This window comes from Sinocyclocheilus anshuiensis, unplaced genomic scaffold (assembly GCF_001515605.1).
Source record: "Sinocyclocheilus anshuiensis isolate Anshui unplaced genomic scaffold, SAMN03320099.WGS_v1.1 scaffold801, whole genome shotgun sequence".
Classification (NCBI taxonomy): Eukaryota; Metazoa; Chordata; class Actinopteri; order Cypriniformes; family Cyprinidae; genus Sinocyclocheilus; species Sinocyclocheilus anshuiensis.
The window spans coordinates 59,264-75,162 of record NW_015536541.1 but is presented as its reverse complement, the minus strand read 5'-3'; the positions used below and the strand labels follow the sequence as shown (position 1 = coordinate 75,162).

Sequence of the window (15,899 nt, the reverse complement as noted above, 5' to 3'; positions counted from 1 at the left end):
GGTCGGCCCTTCCCAACGCCGGCTCCATCTCCGATCAGAAACCCCGCCCGCTGACCGTTCTGAAGAATCACCTCGTGTTGCTGAAGAACACCAGCACAAAGGCGATTTTATACATTCTAGGGCTGGGCGACTTTTCTGATTTTATCGATTAATTCGAATTTAATGTTTTGCCACGATTTTATTTTTTAGAAATCGAGAAATCGAGGAATTTTGAATGGACATATTTAGGGCTGCCCCCTAATAGTCGACTAACCGTTAGTCGACCAAAATTGTATTAGTCGCTTAGAAAATAAAAAATCCACAGTTGAAGTCACGCAGTTCATGACAGATCATTAATGGCTGGTCTTTGTGGTAATACAGTACATCGGGCAGGACATCCAATCATTCATCGACCTCAAATATGGCTTATCATCTGAAATATGTAAGTATTAGCAACTTTACATGGCTGCTTAATCTAATGTTAACCTACATAAATGTCTGCTATTCAAGTGTCTGTGTGGAAGCTGAACATTAGCGCTCACTGCAGGACAGATGGAGGGGCCGGTGCACTCACTTGCTCTTAAAATAGGCTACTCCGTAATTTTTGGTCATACAGATAAGAGTAATACATCTTTCAAATCTGTAAAGACTATGTTTATTTATGTGCACTCACAATAACAACAGAATGCACTTTTGTAAAATAATGAAAGCAAACAGGACGCGCTTTCTGCCATCTCGGTCTGTGAACTCGAGCGTGAAACTCAGTGTATATCTTTGCCTTACAGACATTAAAATAGATCTATAGAGAGTGAAATGTCTACTTTCAAATTAACCAATTCAAATGGAAAACAAATATTCTCAGATTATGTAATCCGTGTGAAACATGCACACAGGCGCATCACTACTGCGGAGATGACGAGTAAGTGTCGCCAACTTCATCTCTTAAACCTAAACAAAGAAAGCACTTGTTTATCAGTGAATTATTAAAATGTTAATGCAGCCTCCTTACTGTTTTCCCCTGACACATTCATAATCATAGCTTCTGCCGGTGCGCTGTGGCAAGCTTTATGCGTGTGCTTGAGCGCTTATTAGGTTTTGTAGGCAATTAAAGGCTCATTATAATGATTTAAATGGTTTATCAATAAACGTGCGATTAATCGACTAATGCTTAAAATGACAGATTATAACGACTACTAGTTGACCAGAAAAATCCTTAGTCGAGGGCAGCCCTAATTTATTCTGATTTTCAAACGAATCATTCAGTGTGTGCGTCTTACTTTAAGTGTGAGGTCAACAGTAGCAGGAGAGACTGTGGCAAGGCTGGAGCTCTGCTGCAGGGCTTCTCTTCGCTGAATAGGCAATGGGTGCGGGAGCGCCACCTGAACCAACAACCAAAAAAAGCGATCAGAACACACACACAGAGAAACCCTACACACATGCATATCGATTACAGCACTGAAGCACTAACAGGTGCCACAAGGCTCTCCTCTATCTTGGTCCCTGCAGTGGGGACGTTGTCAGCTAATGAGGAAGATGGGATTGTGTAGTCAGTCACTGATTCCTGCAAAATAAACAGACACATTGTCAGAAAATAACTTTTATCTACAACTATTTTTTCAATAATATAAATACTACCATTCAAAAGTTTGGGGTTGGTAAGATTTTAATGTTTTTAAAAGTCTGTTACGCTCACCAAGGCTGCATACATTTGATCAAAAATACAGTAAAAACAGCAGTATTGTGAAATAAGGTAATTAACAGTTTATTAAGTTAAAATTAGCATAATTAATAAATGACAAAGTAAACCTAGAAAACTGTTCATTCAAAATGACACATGACCCATAAAACAACTTACTGACCCCAAATCTTTGACCGGTATCGTGTTAATGACAGAATTGAAGCAGAAGGATATTAAATTGCACCTTAGAGATGCTGGAGTATTCAGCTGATGGAGCAGTAATCATGCCCTCAATGTCTCCACCCAGCTCAGGAACTTTGTCTTTAGTGGGTGAGCTGGAGTCTCTGTCTCGGCTGCCTCTAGTTCCATTTTTATCCAGGACCTCTCCATCGGACTGACGCACATCTTTGGCAGCCTTACGGTTCTTGAGCGAACGCTCTTTACCAATGGGACCAGGTTTATATTCCTTGTGCTCTGGAGGGGGGATGTCAGGTAACTGAGGAGGAAAATTTGAGTTTTAAACAATGTACATTATACACCTATATAGAAATATCTGTAAAGTCTGGGACAACTAGCAAAAATGCTTCTATTTTGTGTATCAGCATATTAATTTAAAATAAACACATTTCAAAATGTCTCTTTTGCTTTATTATAAAGAACAGCAAATTTCACAGCCCACTTCTCATTATCCAAACCACAATGAAATCAAGTCCTGTGCCACGTCTTGGTAAATATCCAGTTTCATTTGGAAATATGCTGTATTATGTGATGCAAATGCTGCTGCACATTGGTCCTTTGAGATAAAAGCAGGGACTACCTTCTGAGGTTTGACGGAGGAAAATTTGAGTTTTAAACAATGTACATTATACACCTATATAGAAATATCTGTAAAGTCTGGGACAACTAGCAAAAATGCTTCTATTTTGTGTATCAGCATATTAATTTAAAATAAACACATTTCAAAATGTCTCTTTTGCTTTATTATAAAGAACAGCAAATTTCACAGCCCACTTCTCATTATCCAAACCACAATGAAATCAAGTCCTGTGCCACGTCTTGGTAAATATCCAGTTTCATTTGGAAATATGCTGTATTATGTGATGCAAATGCTGCTGCACATTGGTCCTTTGAGACAAAAGCAGGGACTACCTTCTGAGGTTTGACAGGTCCAGCACGAGGCTGTTTTTGTCTTTGCTCTTTGGGTTCGGGTAGTTTATTATCAGAGGTTTTCTCTAGCAGGGCGGGCACTCCGTCACTGTCAGTGCTTCCTGCTGAAGACGGGGCACCAAACTGGATGCTGTCCATGCCCAGCTCAACCCCACTTTCTGTTCCCATTTTCACACCCTAAAACACACAACCACAAAAACACCAGCACTTAATGATCAGAAAATTAAAAATGGTGTTGGTCAGCCAGTTAACATAGCATTTTGGAAAACAGCTGGTTTAAAACTTTTTACATTTTAATTAAAATTTAAATATCTCCCTCTCACCTCAGGTGTAACGGCCCCAGTAAATGAAGTAAGGGGTTTGTTCCAAGCACTGACAGATGGAGGCTGGGGAGGGCTGATAGGTCCAACTATAATAGCAAGACAAATACGATAACCATCAGATGCAGAACTGTTACCATGTTGTTAAAATAATCAAAGAACAAATATTTGTCAAGAAAAACCTCACTGGCTTTAAATTAATTGGTCTTTATTAATGGCTATGAATAGTTTCTTAAACTAAAACGGCAAGTTATGTAAACATGGCTTTAAGGCGAGGAACTTACGTTTTTTGACATCAGAGAGAACAGTGGAGCCAGCCACCTTGTTCTCCCATAGTTCTGTACCCAGGGTGTTGTGCGTTTGACTCTTGGCAGCGAAGTCTACAGGTGAGGGGGCCAGAGGTGCCACAGCACCCTCAAGAGGCTGGGGTGAGCTAGTACTCTGGTTAGAGGCAGGCAGGTTGTGCTGCGACACAGAGATAGCTGGCTGTGGTTGAGGGACAGACTGGGTCTGTGGAGCTGGAGCTGATGGTTGCTGCTGCTGTTGCTGCTGCTTTTTGGCAAATCGCGGAGGGAGTTTAGAACCGCCACCTCCCCTGCCCTTCTCACCAGAGCCCTTTTTACTCCAGTTCTGCACAGCATAAGAACAGATGCCGGAGACATCGGATGAGATGATTTCTTGTGTACCAATTGCCTCGATACAATGCATGGGACTAAAGACATTCCCTCCTTTCCTCACCTGTGCAGTCTGCTCTTCTTTCTTCCTTCGTTCCTCATCCTGCAAACGTTTCTGCTGCTTCCGTGAAACAACCTCAGTGAACCCATCATCGTTCGTGTTTGACTGAGGGTCCTCCAGTGTCGTGACCTCTGGGTGGTCGTCAATGATCACTACACCTGGGGAAGGGCGGAAAGAGGATAAATGAGTATCCAAAAAAAATAATTAGCAAAATTATTCAGTTTACCAATATTAAGACCAAGTAATTAAATAACAGTATTTTAATAATATTGAAGCTGTACTTGCAAATAATTTATAGCTAGGAACGAATTAGCTAGCAAAGATTTTTACTAAATATTACTTAATTTTTAGTTAACTTTTTAATTCATTTTATTCATGAATATGAAAAAATGTTGCTTCAAGGTGCATCAAAAACACAAAATTATTTAACACTAACTGGCATAATTGTTGAGATCAAACTGAGACAAAGCATTTTCTTTCTCTTTGGGTTTTTTGACAGCTTGTTTTGCTTCCTCTTTCCGGCGACTGGGCGCTGGGTCTTTCCCAACTTTCTGACCCGTACTGGCCTGACCAGCCTCTGCATTCTGAGCAGCAGCACTGCAGGAAACAAGAGAAAATATTAGCTCAGTAATAAATTAGAATCTGAGGGTTGTTGGGGGAAACAGCAAGATAAAAGTAGTTAGAGTGAGAGACAGTCTAAAAATAAATGTCTATTTGGAGGGCTGTCAAGACAAATTTACACATGTGATCCTGGACCACAAAACCAATCTTAAGTCGCTGGGTTATATTTTTAGCAATAGCCAAAAAAACATTGTATGGGTCAAAATTATTGAATTTTCTTTTATGCCAAAAATCAGTAGAATATTAAGTAAAGATCATGTTCCATGAAGATATTTTGTAAATTTCCTACCATAAATATATAAAAACTTCATTTTTGATTAGTAATATGCATTGCTAAGAACTTCATTTGGACAACTTTAAAGGCAATTTTCTCAGTATTTAGATTTTTCTGCACCCTCAGATTCCAGATTTTCAAATAGTTGCATCTCGGCCAAATATTGTCCTATCCGAACAAACCATACATCAATAGAAAGCTTATTTATTCATGATGTATAAATCTCAATTGATGCTTATGACTGGTTTTGTGGTCCAGGGTCACATATGGAGGACCAAACCTGCAGAAATGTAAAAATAAATAAAATATATAGATAAATAAATAAAATAACATGAAAATAAAAAAAGAAATAAATGACTTGATAAAAACAAATAGTTAATTTGTAATAAAATTTAACCCTGAATTTATTTATTCCTTTTTTCCTTTATGTATTATATTATTTTATGTATTTATTTTTAAATTTATTTTTATTCTTTTTATCTTTTATTTACTTATTCTCGCATTTATTTTTATATTTATTTATTTTTAAATGTATTTATTCATGCATTCATAATTTTATATTTATTTATTCTCACACGTGTTTATTTCCAGATTTATTTATTTATTTTTACTCTTCCGTGTGCAACATGGAAATGAGGGAAGTGGTCCTTGCGGAGCTCCTGTCAATCATTGGTTGAGAGCTCACGCAGAAGGGACAGATCAAACTAACGATAGAGATCGTTGTTTGTGGGTTCAACTGGAGAGCTGCAATATATCTTCACAGATTCACATTATGATGTCGAATTATTTTATGGTATGTGAATTCATCTACTTCCAAAGAACGAAAATTCAGCTTAAATTTTCATTTTTCATTCATGGGTGGAAAAATGAAAAGTGGCTGTTCCCCCTGTTGAGGAAGTACAGACGTTGCTCTCGTTGATAGCAGAGGAGCGGATCCAGTGAGAGCTTGATGGGGCGACGCGGAATGAAAAAGTTTTTTAGGAGTCGCGGCAGTAGAGGCAGCGCAACTATAATGACATGTGAATAATCCCGCCCACTCTAAAGCGATACTAAACTGCAGTGGAAACGCAAACCGAGCCGTGCCGTACTGAGCCGTACCGAGCAGAGTCGTACCACGCAGTGGAAAAGCGCCATTAGTCACTTTGAAATAAATCACAGTAGGCCTATGTATCATGATAAAAAAAAGCGACTTTACAGTCTGGAAATACTTTAGGCTATAGCAAATTATTTCTCGGACCCCCTATCACTTTAAGAACCGCTGGTCTACACAGAAGAAAGACCTGTCTAGACTCTTCCCCGGTACGAGTTGTGTCAAGCTATTCATTAGTCTGTTTGATAAGAAAAATATGAAATTGATAAAATGGGTTAATCCGTACAACTGCAGCAGTGGAGGACTATTATTCTGTGTGTGCGCCTCTGAGAAATGCAGGAGCAAAGGAAGCAAAGTTTCCTCTTGGCTTATATCGAAATCCTCCAACATTTTTCTTTACAAATCCTCGTTTTGTGCTTCTAATTTCGTGACCGGCGTTTTGTTTTGTTCTCTCTCCACGCTCGTCACTAATCACGCAGTGCTGACGTACTACATCATCCGCCGGAACGCCTTCCGCGTATGACAGAATACTGGAAGTAATAGAAAAGTGTTTATTACGTTTGAAATATGGATATTTATCTTACAAATACGCATGGATTCGCTACAGGAGGCCTTTATTCACCCCGAGCCATGTGAGGGACATTTTATTACAGATGCGCGCACTTTATTTCACGTCTTCTGAACTGTTGACAACCGAACACCCGCTTACCCCCATTGAAAGGCTTGGAGGGGCCAGGACAATTTTTAATATAACTCTGATTGGATTCGTCTGAAAGAAGAAAGTCACATACACCTAGGATGCTTCGAGGGTGAGTAAAACACAGGCTAATTTTCATTTTTGGGTGAACTAACCCTTTAATAAATAAATTCAGGATTCAATTATTACAAATGAACTACATTTGTTTTTATCAAGTAATTTATTTCTTTATTTTCCTGTTATTACATTTATTTTTTTATTTATCTACATATTTATTTCTTTATTTTTAATTTCTGCAGGTTTGGTCCTCCATACTCACAGGCAATTATCACCCACGCAGCTGAATCAAAACAAAGCTCTATTTAAAAAAAAAAACAAAGAAAAAAAAATTGCAGAACTCAATGTCCTAAGACTCCACTATAAATAAATGCCTGAATAATAGAAGTGATTGCCATGAAATGAAGTTTAGAAAAGCATGAAAAAGCACTACTTTTCACAGTGTCTGAGGAAAACGCAAGTTGTTCTTGCCTAAAACAACTGTTGTGGACAGCTATGAGGCTGTTATGTTTTCATTAGGGTGTTCTGGATTTCTTGGTGGCCCAGGTGTAAGAGTACACCCTAATTCTGGTCCCTAGCTATAGCTTTGGTTGCCCTCAAACGGAAGAATTTTTTCCAGTTTTGTTCTAAACTTTAATTCTTTAAGGCAGAATGATTTGTCCAATTGTGTTCCCGTATACCTAGCTGAATGTTTCAAGTAATTTTGAGGAACTTGATTAGCTGGTTTAGGTGTTTAAGAACTGTTGCTGAACTCAACAGGACATTGGCCATCCAGGAGCAGGACTAGGCACTCTTGAAGTATAAGCAAAGTGGTGCCTGCCTTAAACAAAGGATTTCAAACTCAGCTCCTGGAGGGTCACTGTCCCACAGAGTTTAGCTCCAACACATCTGCCTGAAAGTTTCTCGCACTCCTAAAGACCTTGATTAGCTGGATCAGATGTGTTTAATTAGGGTTAGAGCTAAATTCTGCAGGACAGTGGCCCTCCGTGAGCTGAGTTTAACAGCACAGCTTTAAACCATAACAGATGTGTCTCACCTATAAACAGCAATATTAAAATTCAGACTCTTTGCTTCCTGGGACAACACAGTTCAGGACTCACCCCCTGCGTCCCGATTTGGCTCCAGATCCTCCCCTTCTCTCGCTCTTGCCTGCAGGGTACCCTCGACCCGTTTTAGGCCCGCTATTTCCTCTGCGGTTCTGTCGATCCACAGGCCGCTGGCTAGAGAAGCTCCTCTTGGCTACCAAGGCTATCTCCCGTTTAGGGATTGCCACACTTTCTGTGGGTGATTTGCTCTGTCCTCCAGAGATCTGTGTGGGCATAGAGGAGGAAGTAGTAATGGTGTAAGTCACGGCTGCTTCAAGTTGCTTCTTGTCCTCTCGCTCTCTTCTTTCGTTGAAGTCGCTACTCTCAGAGGCTGTCTCCCACTCCTCATTGGCCTGGTCAGAAGAGTTCTGATTGGACAAGTCAGGTGATTTGCTGCCAGCAGCAACTACAGTGGTGGCTCCCATTTCAGGAACAACTGTCTCTGTGACAGGAAGCTCAGGGGGCGTTACATCAGGAGTGAGAGCAGGTGCTGTACTGGTATCAGCCACTCCCTCAGGCAAAGTGACCAGCGTTCCAGGAACTTTGGACAGCGTTGGGGAGACCGATGTAGGTACTGGCACACCAGGAATAGCTTCCACAGCAAACACTGCTGCTTCACGTTCTTTAAGCCTCCGAAATCGTGGGGGCTTGTCCTGTCTGGGAGGACGGGCTGCCCTTGGTCTCCGGGGCCTCTCCCGTATGTTTTGTCCTCCCTCTCCGATCTTCTTGTTGTCATATTTGGTGTGCCGTCTTTCAGAGGGGGTGCCATCAGTGCGCGAGGTCTCTGCTTCCTCTGGCCAAAAGGTCTCCATGGGCTTCGAGGGCCACTGTGAGGCCTCTTTTACAGGGGCCCGACGGAAAGGAGCAGATCTGTGGCCACCTCGTTCCCTGCCACCACCTCGCCTGCTGTGAAATCCTCCCTTGCCTCGGCGTGTGGCCTCACCCTTTAACAGAAAACCCGGTTTGGGTCGTCCATCCTCATCTCGAGACCCAGGTTTTTCAGAAAGATTTCCGGCTGCAAATCCAGAGGCAGATTTAGAGGAGCGAGATTCCGGCAGCTCGCAACGGAGCGGTCTGCTCGGTTTGGAGCTGGGCTCACGATCTGATGCTCCAGTGTCACTGGCAGATTCTCTGCCTTCACTTTCAGAGTCTGTGTCAGAGCCTCGTCTGCGTCTGCGCTTAGGCAAGACTTCAAAATCTGAGCTCTCGCTACGGGTTTCACTCTCTTCTCTGCAGCGGAAACTAGCTGTCCCTGTGGCATTTAATGGCAAGTCCAAGCGTGACCGTGGCTCTCTGTATGGGTAGTCCCCTCGACTCCGACCACGGCTACCTCTGCCCCTCCCACCATAGCTGCCTCTGTAACTTCGGCCACGGGAATAGTACTCTCCCCGACCACGGCCTTTAAAATCAGAAGGCCAGTCCTGCTCTCTTTCCACATCTCTTTCCCTCTCTCGGTCTCTTTCTCTGTCTCGCTCCCTCTCGTCTCTGCGGTAAGCTCTGGTAGGGAGGTTGGACTCTTTGCGAGATGGTAGTTTGGGTTCAGGACGTTTGTCATTAGATGGAGGCTTGTCTGGTTTATCCTCAGTAAGACATGCAGCTGTAGGACATACAGTTGTCTGCAGATCTCTGGACTTTGTTCCACCAGTTGTTACTCCCACTTCAGGTTCTACCACAACTTTCTTACCATCACCAGAGGGCTTCGGTCCATCAGACGCTGCTACAGCAGCTGAAGTAACACCTTTGGGAGCAGCACCCTCTTTTCTGGATCGCTCCCATCGTTCGTGCTTCTCTTCTTTCTCTCTTCTCTGTTCCCTCTCTTCCTTCATGTCTCTCAACACGGGTTTCTTAATAGGTCCAGATCTCCTCACTGGCCGCTCCCCTCCAGGACCCTCTCTCCTTCCAGATCCGGATCCACGGGAACCCCAGCGCATCTCTGACTTCTGCTTGCTGGGTGCAGGTAAAGTAAGCTTGTCGGTTTTGTGCATACCATCATTAGCCACAGGAGGAGTGGAACGGCTGTTGATCACAGACCCTTGTCCAAAAGGCTCCTTTCTGGACTTGTCCTCTTGTCTTTCCACAGTATCAGGGAAGTCCAGGGTTTTCTGTGCTATGGTAAGTCCTTCAAATCTGGGCTCTTCCAGTTTCAGAGAGTGACTGGAGCCTTGAGAGATACTCCGTTTCAATACAGCCTGTCCAATGGCTTCAACCTCATCTGCACCAGAGAGGTTAGCCTCCTCGGGTTCAAAAGAAGGGATGACTGGTGCTCGGTCAGTCTGTAGGAGACATGGAACCTCTTCCGAGACATGACTAAAAGACGACAAGGTTTCAGATGAATCCCTGAAGAAGTTGCTCTTGCCCCGGGGCTCAAGTGGGCTATGGTCCCGAGGGTAGACACCTGATAGACCTCTATCCAGCTCCAGACCAGCATCCAATCTATTTTAAGAAGGAAAAGGGAAAAAAGGTCTTAATACTTGATTAACAACAGGGTGTCTACAGATATGAACAAGTTAAGTTTAGGACTTTAAGACCTTTTTAATACCACTTTATTTGAAATTTAAGACCAAACCTGTAATGGAAATACACATTATATTACATATGTATACGTAACATTTAACGTGTTTAATGTAAAAAGAAAAAATATCATCACTGTTAATGCTATTTATTATTACAATATACAGTGACTAGGGTTGGGTATCGTTTTTTGTTTTTTTTTCGATACCGGTGCCAAATCGATACTTTTAAAACGGTTCCGGTGCCTAAACAGTGCCTGAACCGATACTTATTAAAAAATAAATAAATAAAAATTCCCACCAAAAAATGATGGATTGGCCATTAGAATAGAAATAGAATAGAGAGTGCAATTGTTAGAGGGTCAAGTTTTTTTTAATTAAAAAAAACAAGCAGATAAAATTAGAAGTAGCATTAGAATAGAGAGTGCTAGAGTTAGAGGGTCAAATGAAGATGACATGTGTTTTCAGCCGTTTCTTGAAAATATTAAGGACTCAGCTGCTTGGATTGAGCAGGGCAGGTCATTCCACCAGGAGGGAACAGATAATGTAGAAGACCATGAAAGTTTTATCATAGGTAGAATGCAAAATGTTTCAATACAAGTAGGGATGCACCGATCTCTCTCTCTCTCTCTCTCTCTCTCTCTGTCTCTCTCTCTCCCTACCATTAAGTAACTTGTGCATTGTTTTACTTGTTTTTAACATCCGACCGAACTACAAAATTTCCAGTGATGTCTGTGAGAAAGGTATAATCACTCGACAAGCTCGCGCATCTGCGCTGCCGCGCGCTCAATCCACTCAGCGCGCTTTGCTTATCAGCTATACAGGCGTTAATACTGAATGTTTAACATTATATTCATTGCATACATATACTTTGTGGACATCCTTAATCTCTAATAACTCCATTCTGCTGTCTGTTGTCTGTGTTTCTTTGTCTGAATATGGCGCTTATCACATGCTGTGTGGTATCGGCGTTTGGTATCGGGGCATTTTAACGAGTAAGAGTACAGGAGTTCAGTATCGGTGCATCCCTATTTATGTATATATATATTCTGTTTATGTATATACTGTATTCTATATATAGTACCAGTCAAATGTTTGGACACACGAATGGGAAAGTGTCCAAACTTTTGACTGATACTGTACTATAATATACACAAAAAATATCAGCATATATATCGATATCGGCCTTTTTTAAACTCCCTAATATCGGTATCGGTCCCAAAAAACCCATATTGGTCGGGCTCTAGTTTTAACCAAGATTATGCTGCAAGATTTTTTCTCAACTACATTTAAGTCCCCAGTTCCTGCAATTTTGCAAATTTCCAGTTTATTCCCGTTAATTCCCATATATTCCCATTAATTCCCATGGAACGTTTCCAGTCTTGAAAATTCCCGGAATTTTGCAACCCTAATAGGGAATGATTCAGACAGCGTAAAATATGCTTTCCCTTGGGGCAAAAGAAGTCTGGTTTCACATTGTGCCATGCAAGCTGCCGTAGCGCGCACAGTCTGCTCCAGTCCAGAGGCACAATAGCACAGAGCGGATCATATGCGTTAATCGGCACAGACCAGAAAACATATCGGACCCATTTGAATTCTACACAGAATGCAATTTATAGCGATATAGATGAGATTAGGAGGAGAAACAGTTAGACAAACAGCACTAAGATGTATAAGAGATAACACTGGTGGCATGCACCAACATAACACAATTTCCAAACGACACATCCGCAGCATCATTATAATCATGTTATTACACAGAATAACGCTGCGTGTTTAAAGGCACTTCAGTGGACCTTTTATGTAGCTAAGAGGCTGGTCAGCAAGCTAGTTCGACCTGTATTCTGCTACCGCAATTCTCTCTGATGATGCGGTAACTACAGCGGGGGAAAAAAAATCTTCAGTCTGTACAATGATTGTAAACTATTTAAGACCCACTGAATCTGAATTTAAGACATTTTAAGACTTTTTAAGGCTTTTTTAAGGAAAACTAAGAAATTTTAACTATTTTTGTTCTAAAACCTCTAAAAAACAGCAGTCTCTCACCTTGTCTCCTTGCCATCTTCACGCCCTTTAATGGTTGCAGAAGAGGGCAGGGGCTCTGTTGAGGGATATGGGTCAGAACCCCAGACCATCCGAGGCTCACTAGGAACTCTGTGTTCTCTGATTGGTCGGGTCAGATGATCAAAAGTGTCTGATCCAGAGCTGCTGTTGTCTGTGGGCTCTCGTCGTACCAGTTGTTTAGGAGGCATTCTCCCTGGTATTGAAATACAAAAATTACTACAACTTAAAACAGACCACACATATAGAACTAAAAAAAAAAAAAACTATGGAAATTAAATTGTCAGATGTAATGTTTTGGTGTAATGTCTAGTGACTAGAGATAAAAATGGGCAAAACTAAGGAGGAAAAACTGAATTAGATTAAAACAACATTGAGTGAAAATGTGTTACTGCATCTTGTAAATGTGTTACAGTACATGGTTTTGTTACCAAATTTCTAGAAAGGAAAACAGCTTTAGTTTGCAAGACACACCGGGGTGCATAGGAGGCATGTCTATTGGTGGCCGCCCAGACATCATACGAGGATCCATGTAAGACTGCATCATTAGCCAGCGTGGGTCAAAGCCCATTGAGGCAAGGTGTTGGTGGTGGGGGCCGAGAGGTTGGTATAAGGATCTGTGCTGAGGGGGAACTGAACCCCCTGAGGGAGAGACTGGACCCCCTCCACCCTGCTGCTGCTGTTGCCACTGTTGTTGTTTAAGCTGTTCCTGAAGAATTTAAGAGAATACAAATTACATTCCAGTAAAGCAGGAATTACTACAAAGAACACTCATTTTCATTATCTACAGGGTTCCAACTAACATTTATGCTTAAAGCCAGAACAATGTGTGAGCACCTGTTGTCTAAGGAACCTGGGTGGTAAAGACTTCTGGAACTGTTTTGAATATCCAGAGGTGACAGAAGAGCGAACAGCAGTCCCAGTGTCTCCCTCATTTTCCAGTTTAGTTGGAAGAGGTGCATCTTCGCTGACAGAATGATCGAGTCTGGATAAAGACAACTGAGGCTCCTCAACTAAAAGGGATAAAAAAATGAGACCATTTTAAATCTTAAACTAGCACACTGCATTAAAAAAAAAAACAGACCTGGCAGATCCTTTTACCCAAAGTGACAGGGAATCGACCATGACCTTGGCGTAGCTAGTGCCATGCTCTATTTTTTCAGATACACTACAGGAAAAATCCATCCAATTATTCAAAATATGCATCAAACCAGGTAAGCTTAATTTAGGTTCTTTGTCACACTTACTTTGGTTGGTCCGAACCAGAGTTTCGAAACCCTACCACAATTGGTCTATTTTCACATTGTACTTTAGGGTCTAGTGAACACGATAACAATATCGTGCATATTCATTACCGTGATATATCGCATTACCGAATACCGGCACAAGTCTAGTCTGAATTAAGGTACGTTCATGTCATCTACATGAGCTGCAGCTGAAATATTTATGATTCTTTAGATTTACAACCAAAACGTCAACTGTATAAGCAAATCAACTGCACCCCAAGCTAATTTTCTAATGCACTTTAGAATTTTAATAGCTTATATGATTTCTATTTTCATTCATTTACCTCTGGGCTCCTCAGCACTGAAGTAGTCTCTCATTGGTTGTCTCTCCACCTGTCCATGCACCTCCTCTGTTACAGCAGTATCAACCTTGCTTTGGGGTTCTGGGGCAGTCCTGTGGACAGTAGGGCTAGGTTGTCGGGAAACAAATTGTAGCACCTCCTCCACAGTGGGCTTTGTCCTTTCATGGGTTGGCATGGGAGGGCAGGGTTGCTGTGCAGGGGAAGGTGGTGGTTGAGGCTGAGGGGGTGGAGTTTCAGCAGGTGGTTTAGGCACAGTTTCAGTCACTTCCTGGTGATCACCATGGGCTTGCGTAGTTGGTTTAGTAGTTTCTGTAGTCGAAGGCCGTCGTTTCTCCTCCAGTTGTTTTAGTTTCTCTTTGCATGCAGCAAGTCTCTGTTCTTCCATGCGACGTTCCTCCTCCTCACGCCGTCTGCGAGCACGTTCTACTGCTTCCGAAAGCTCTGACTGCTTCTTCCGTTTCTGTCGCCACGCTTCCGTTTCCTCCTCACCAGCAGGGGGTGCTGTACTGGGTAGCTTTGTAACACGGGGGCCACCACTTCCCACAGAACGTCCAACAGTTTGGCCCTACACAAAACCACAATGAAGCAAAAATAGGAAAAAAAGCCAACTTTGTCAAATCAGAGAGAGGACAACTCTTTTAATGCACGCCATACCTGTTGGTCTTGTGGAGGAAAGATCTTGCTATAATGGACAATATTGCCAGGTGAGGGAGCCCTGAGGCCTCCACTTTCTGCCCATGAGCTCTTGCTGTCACGCCTCTCCTCTTCTCCTTCCTTCCATCCCTCCTGAACATCAGCATTTCTTGACCTCATGCGATCAACTTTAGTCATCCACTGCCTGTGTTTCAGCAAGAAAGTTTTATAGGGCCAATGTTCATTATGCCCCAAAACATTTTGTATGAAATAAAAACAAGTCATAAAGATGAGTGCTTACCAGTTATTGCCTTTCTCCTTAGCAGAATGGTTCTCCTCATCATCACTAAAGTTCAGTTTCTCAGTATAGTCAACTTCCATTTGAGCACCTAATAAGACCAAAAATGGTGATTCAATTAACAAATGGTTTACATATAAAATTAAATGTGGAAATACCTAATAACCCAATGTATTACAAAATTCATAATCACTTCATCTGATTTTTTCATATCTTCTGATTTGCTTCCATGACCTTCAGAATATAAAACTATTCATAACATGAGTACTGATATCAGTGGAAAAAATGGAGATCTGTCACAATGTAAATGGTATAGCAACCTCGACCAATTGACAATTCTACTGTTGCACTGTACTAGAGATGCCACGGTGAGGAAATTTTTACATCTTTATAGCTTTCGAATATTGAGTTCTTGAAAATGGTGAATTTATTATTCTTCCTTATTCACAACAACAACAACAATGAAACGGTGCAATGACAAACTCGCTTAAACATACTTAGAACAAAAATAAGACGGGTGATATACAGAACCCCGCACATAACATGCAGACAAAAATCTATTTATTGTGGCCACAAATTAAGAATTCAACCTACAACTTAATTAATTAATTAAATCTAAATGAGGGAATGAATTAGTACAAATTTGGCAACAATTTAATAAAACGAGTTAACAAATTAATGGGTTGTGGGACCAAATTCTTATTATGAGGCAACGATACATGTACTCTGTGTGATTGGCTTTCGGCCCTTTGTATTAAACAATGCATACATACATGATGCTGTTTTATTTATAATTGTTTAAGCAACTTAATTTTACTCGTTTCTAAACATTATTTTAAACATTATGCACTTTTTCCACAGTCATGTTATTTTATTTTTTATTTGAATAAACGTGCATTAGTAATATTTTGCTCGATGAGTTTAGATGGTATTTTTTCTTTTCATCTTGCCTCTGCATAATGCATATTAAAGTTCATGACTGCAGCGCTGCTGTGTTTACAGTGGAAACCAAGGAAACACTTTAAGTGCCACCTGCAGGCAGAGAGTGAATCTGCGTCTCATTCAGCTCGTCTTCTGTTTCATGCAGATATTTTTTATGTATAGTT

The 15,899-nt window shown here is 41.3% G+C and overlaps 1 protein-coding gene across 1 annotated transcript in view; it reads right to left on the bottom strand.

Moving 5' to 3' along the window:
- Positions 1 to 15,899, bottom strand: part of LOC107697494 (protein PRRC2C-like) — a 50,202-nt gene that overhangs the window by 15,807 nt on the left and 18,496 nt on the right. Inside the window, exons 9-23 of the mRNA XM_016498302.1 lie at positions 14,797 to 14,884; positions 14,517 to 14,700; positions 13,845 to 14,427; positions 13,112 to 13,287; positions 12,749 to 12,983; positions 12,260 to 12,470; positions 7,719 to 10,136; positions 4,316 to 4,476; positions 3,883 to 4,037; positions 3,429 to 3,774; positions 3,148 to 3,233; positions 2,807 to 3,001; positions 1,902 to 2,153; positions 1,448 to 1,540; positions 1,257 to 1,358 (exon numbers count right to left, since the gene is read on the bottom strand). Of these exons, the coding sequence (XP_016353788.1) occupies positions 1,257 to 1,358; positions 1,448 to 1,540; positions 1,902 to 2,153; positions 2,807 to 3,001; positions 3,148 to 3,233; positions 3,429 to 3,774; positions 3,883 to 4,037; positions 4,316 to 4,476; positions 7,719 to 10,136; positions 12,260 to 12,470; positions 12,749 to 12,983; positions 13,112 to 13,287; positions 13,845 to 14,427; positions 14,517 to 14,700; positions 14,797 to 14,884 (5,285 nt within the window). The remainder of the gene's footprint in view (positions 1 to 1,256; positions 1,359 to 1,447; positions 1,541 to 1,901; positions 2,154 to 2,806; positions 3,002 to 3,147; positions 3,234 to 3,428; positions 3,775 to 3,882; positions 4,038 to 4,315; positions 4,477 to 7,718; positions 10,137 to 12,259; positions 12,471 to 12,748; positions 12,984 to 13,111; positions 13,288 to 13,844; positions 14,428 to 14,516; positions 14,701 to 14,796; positions 14,885 to 15,899) is intronic.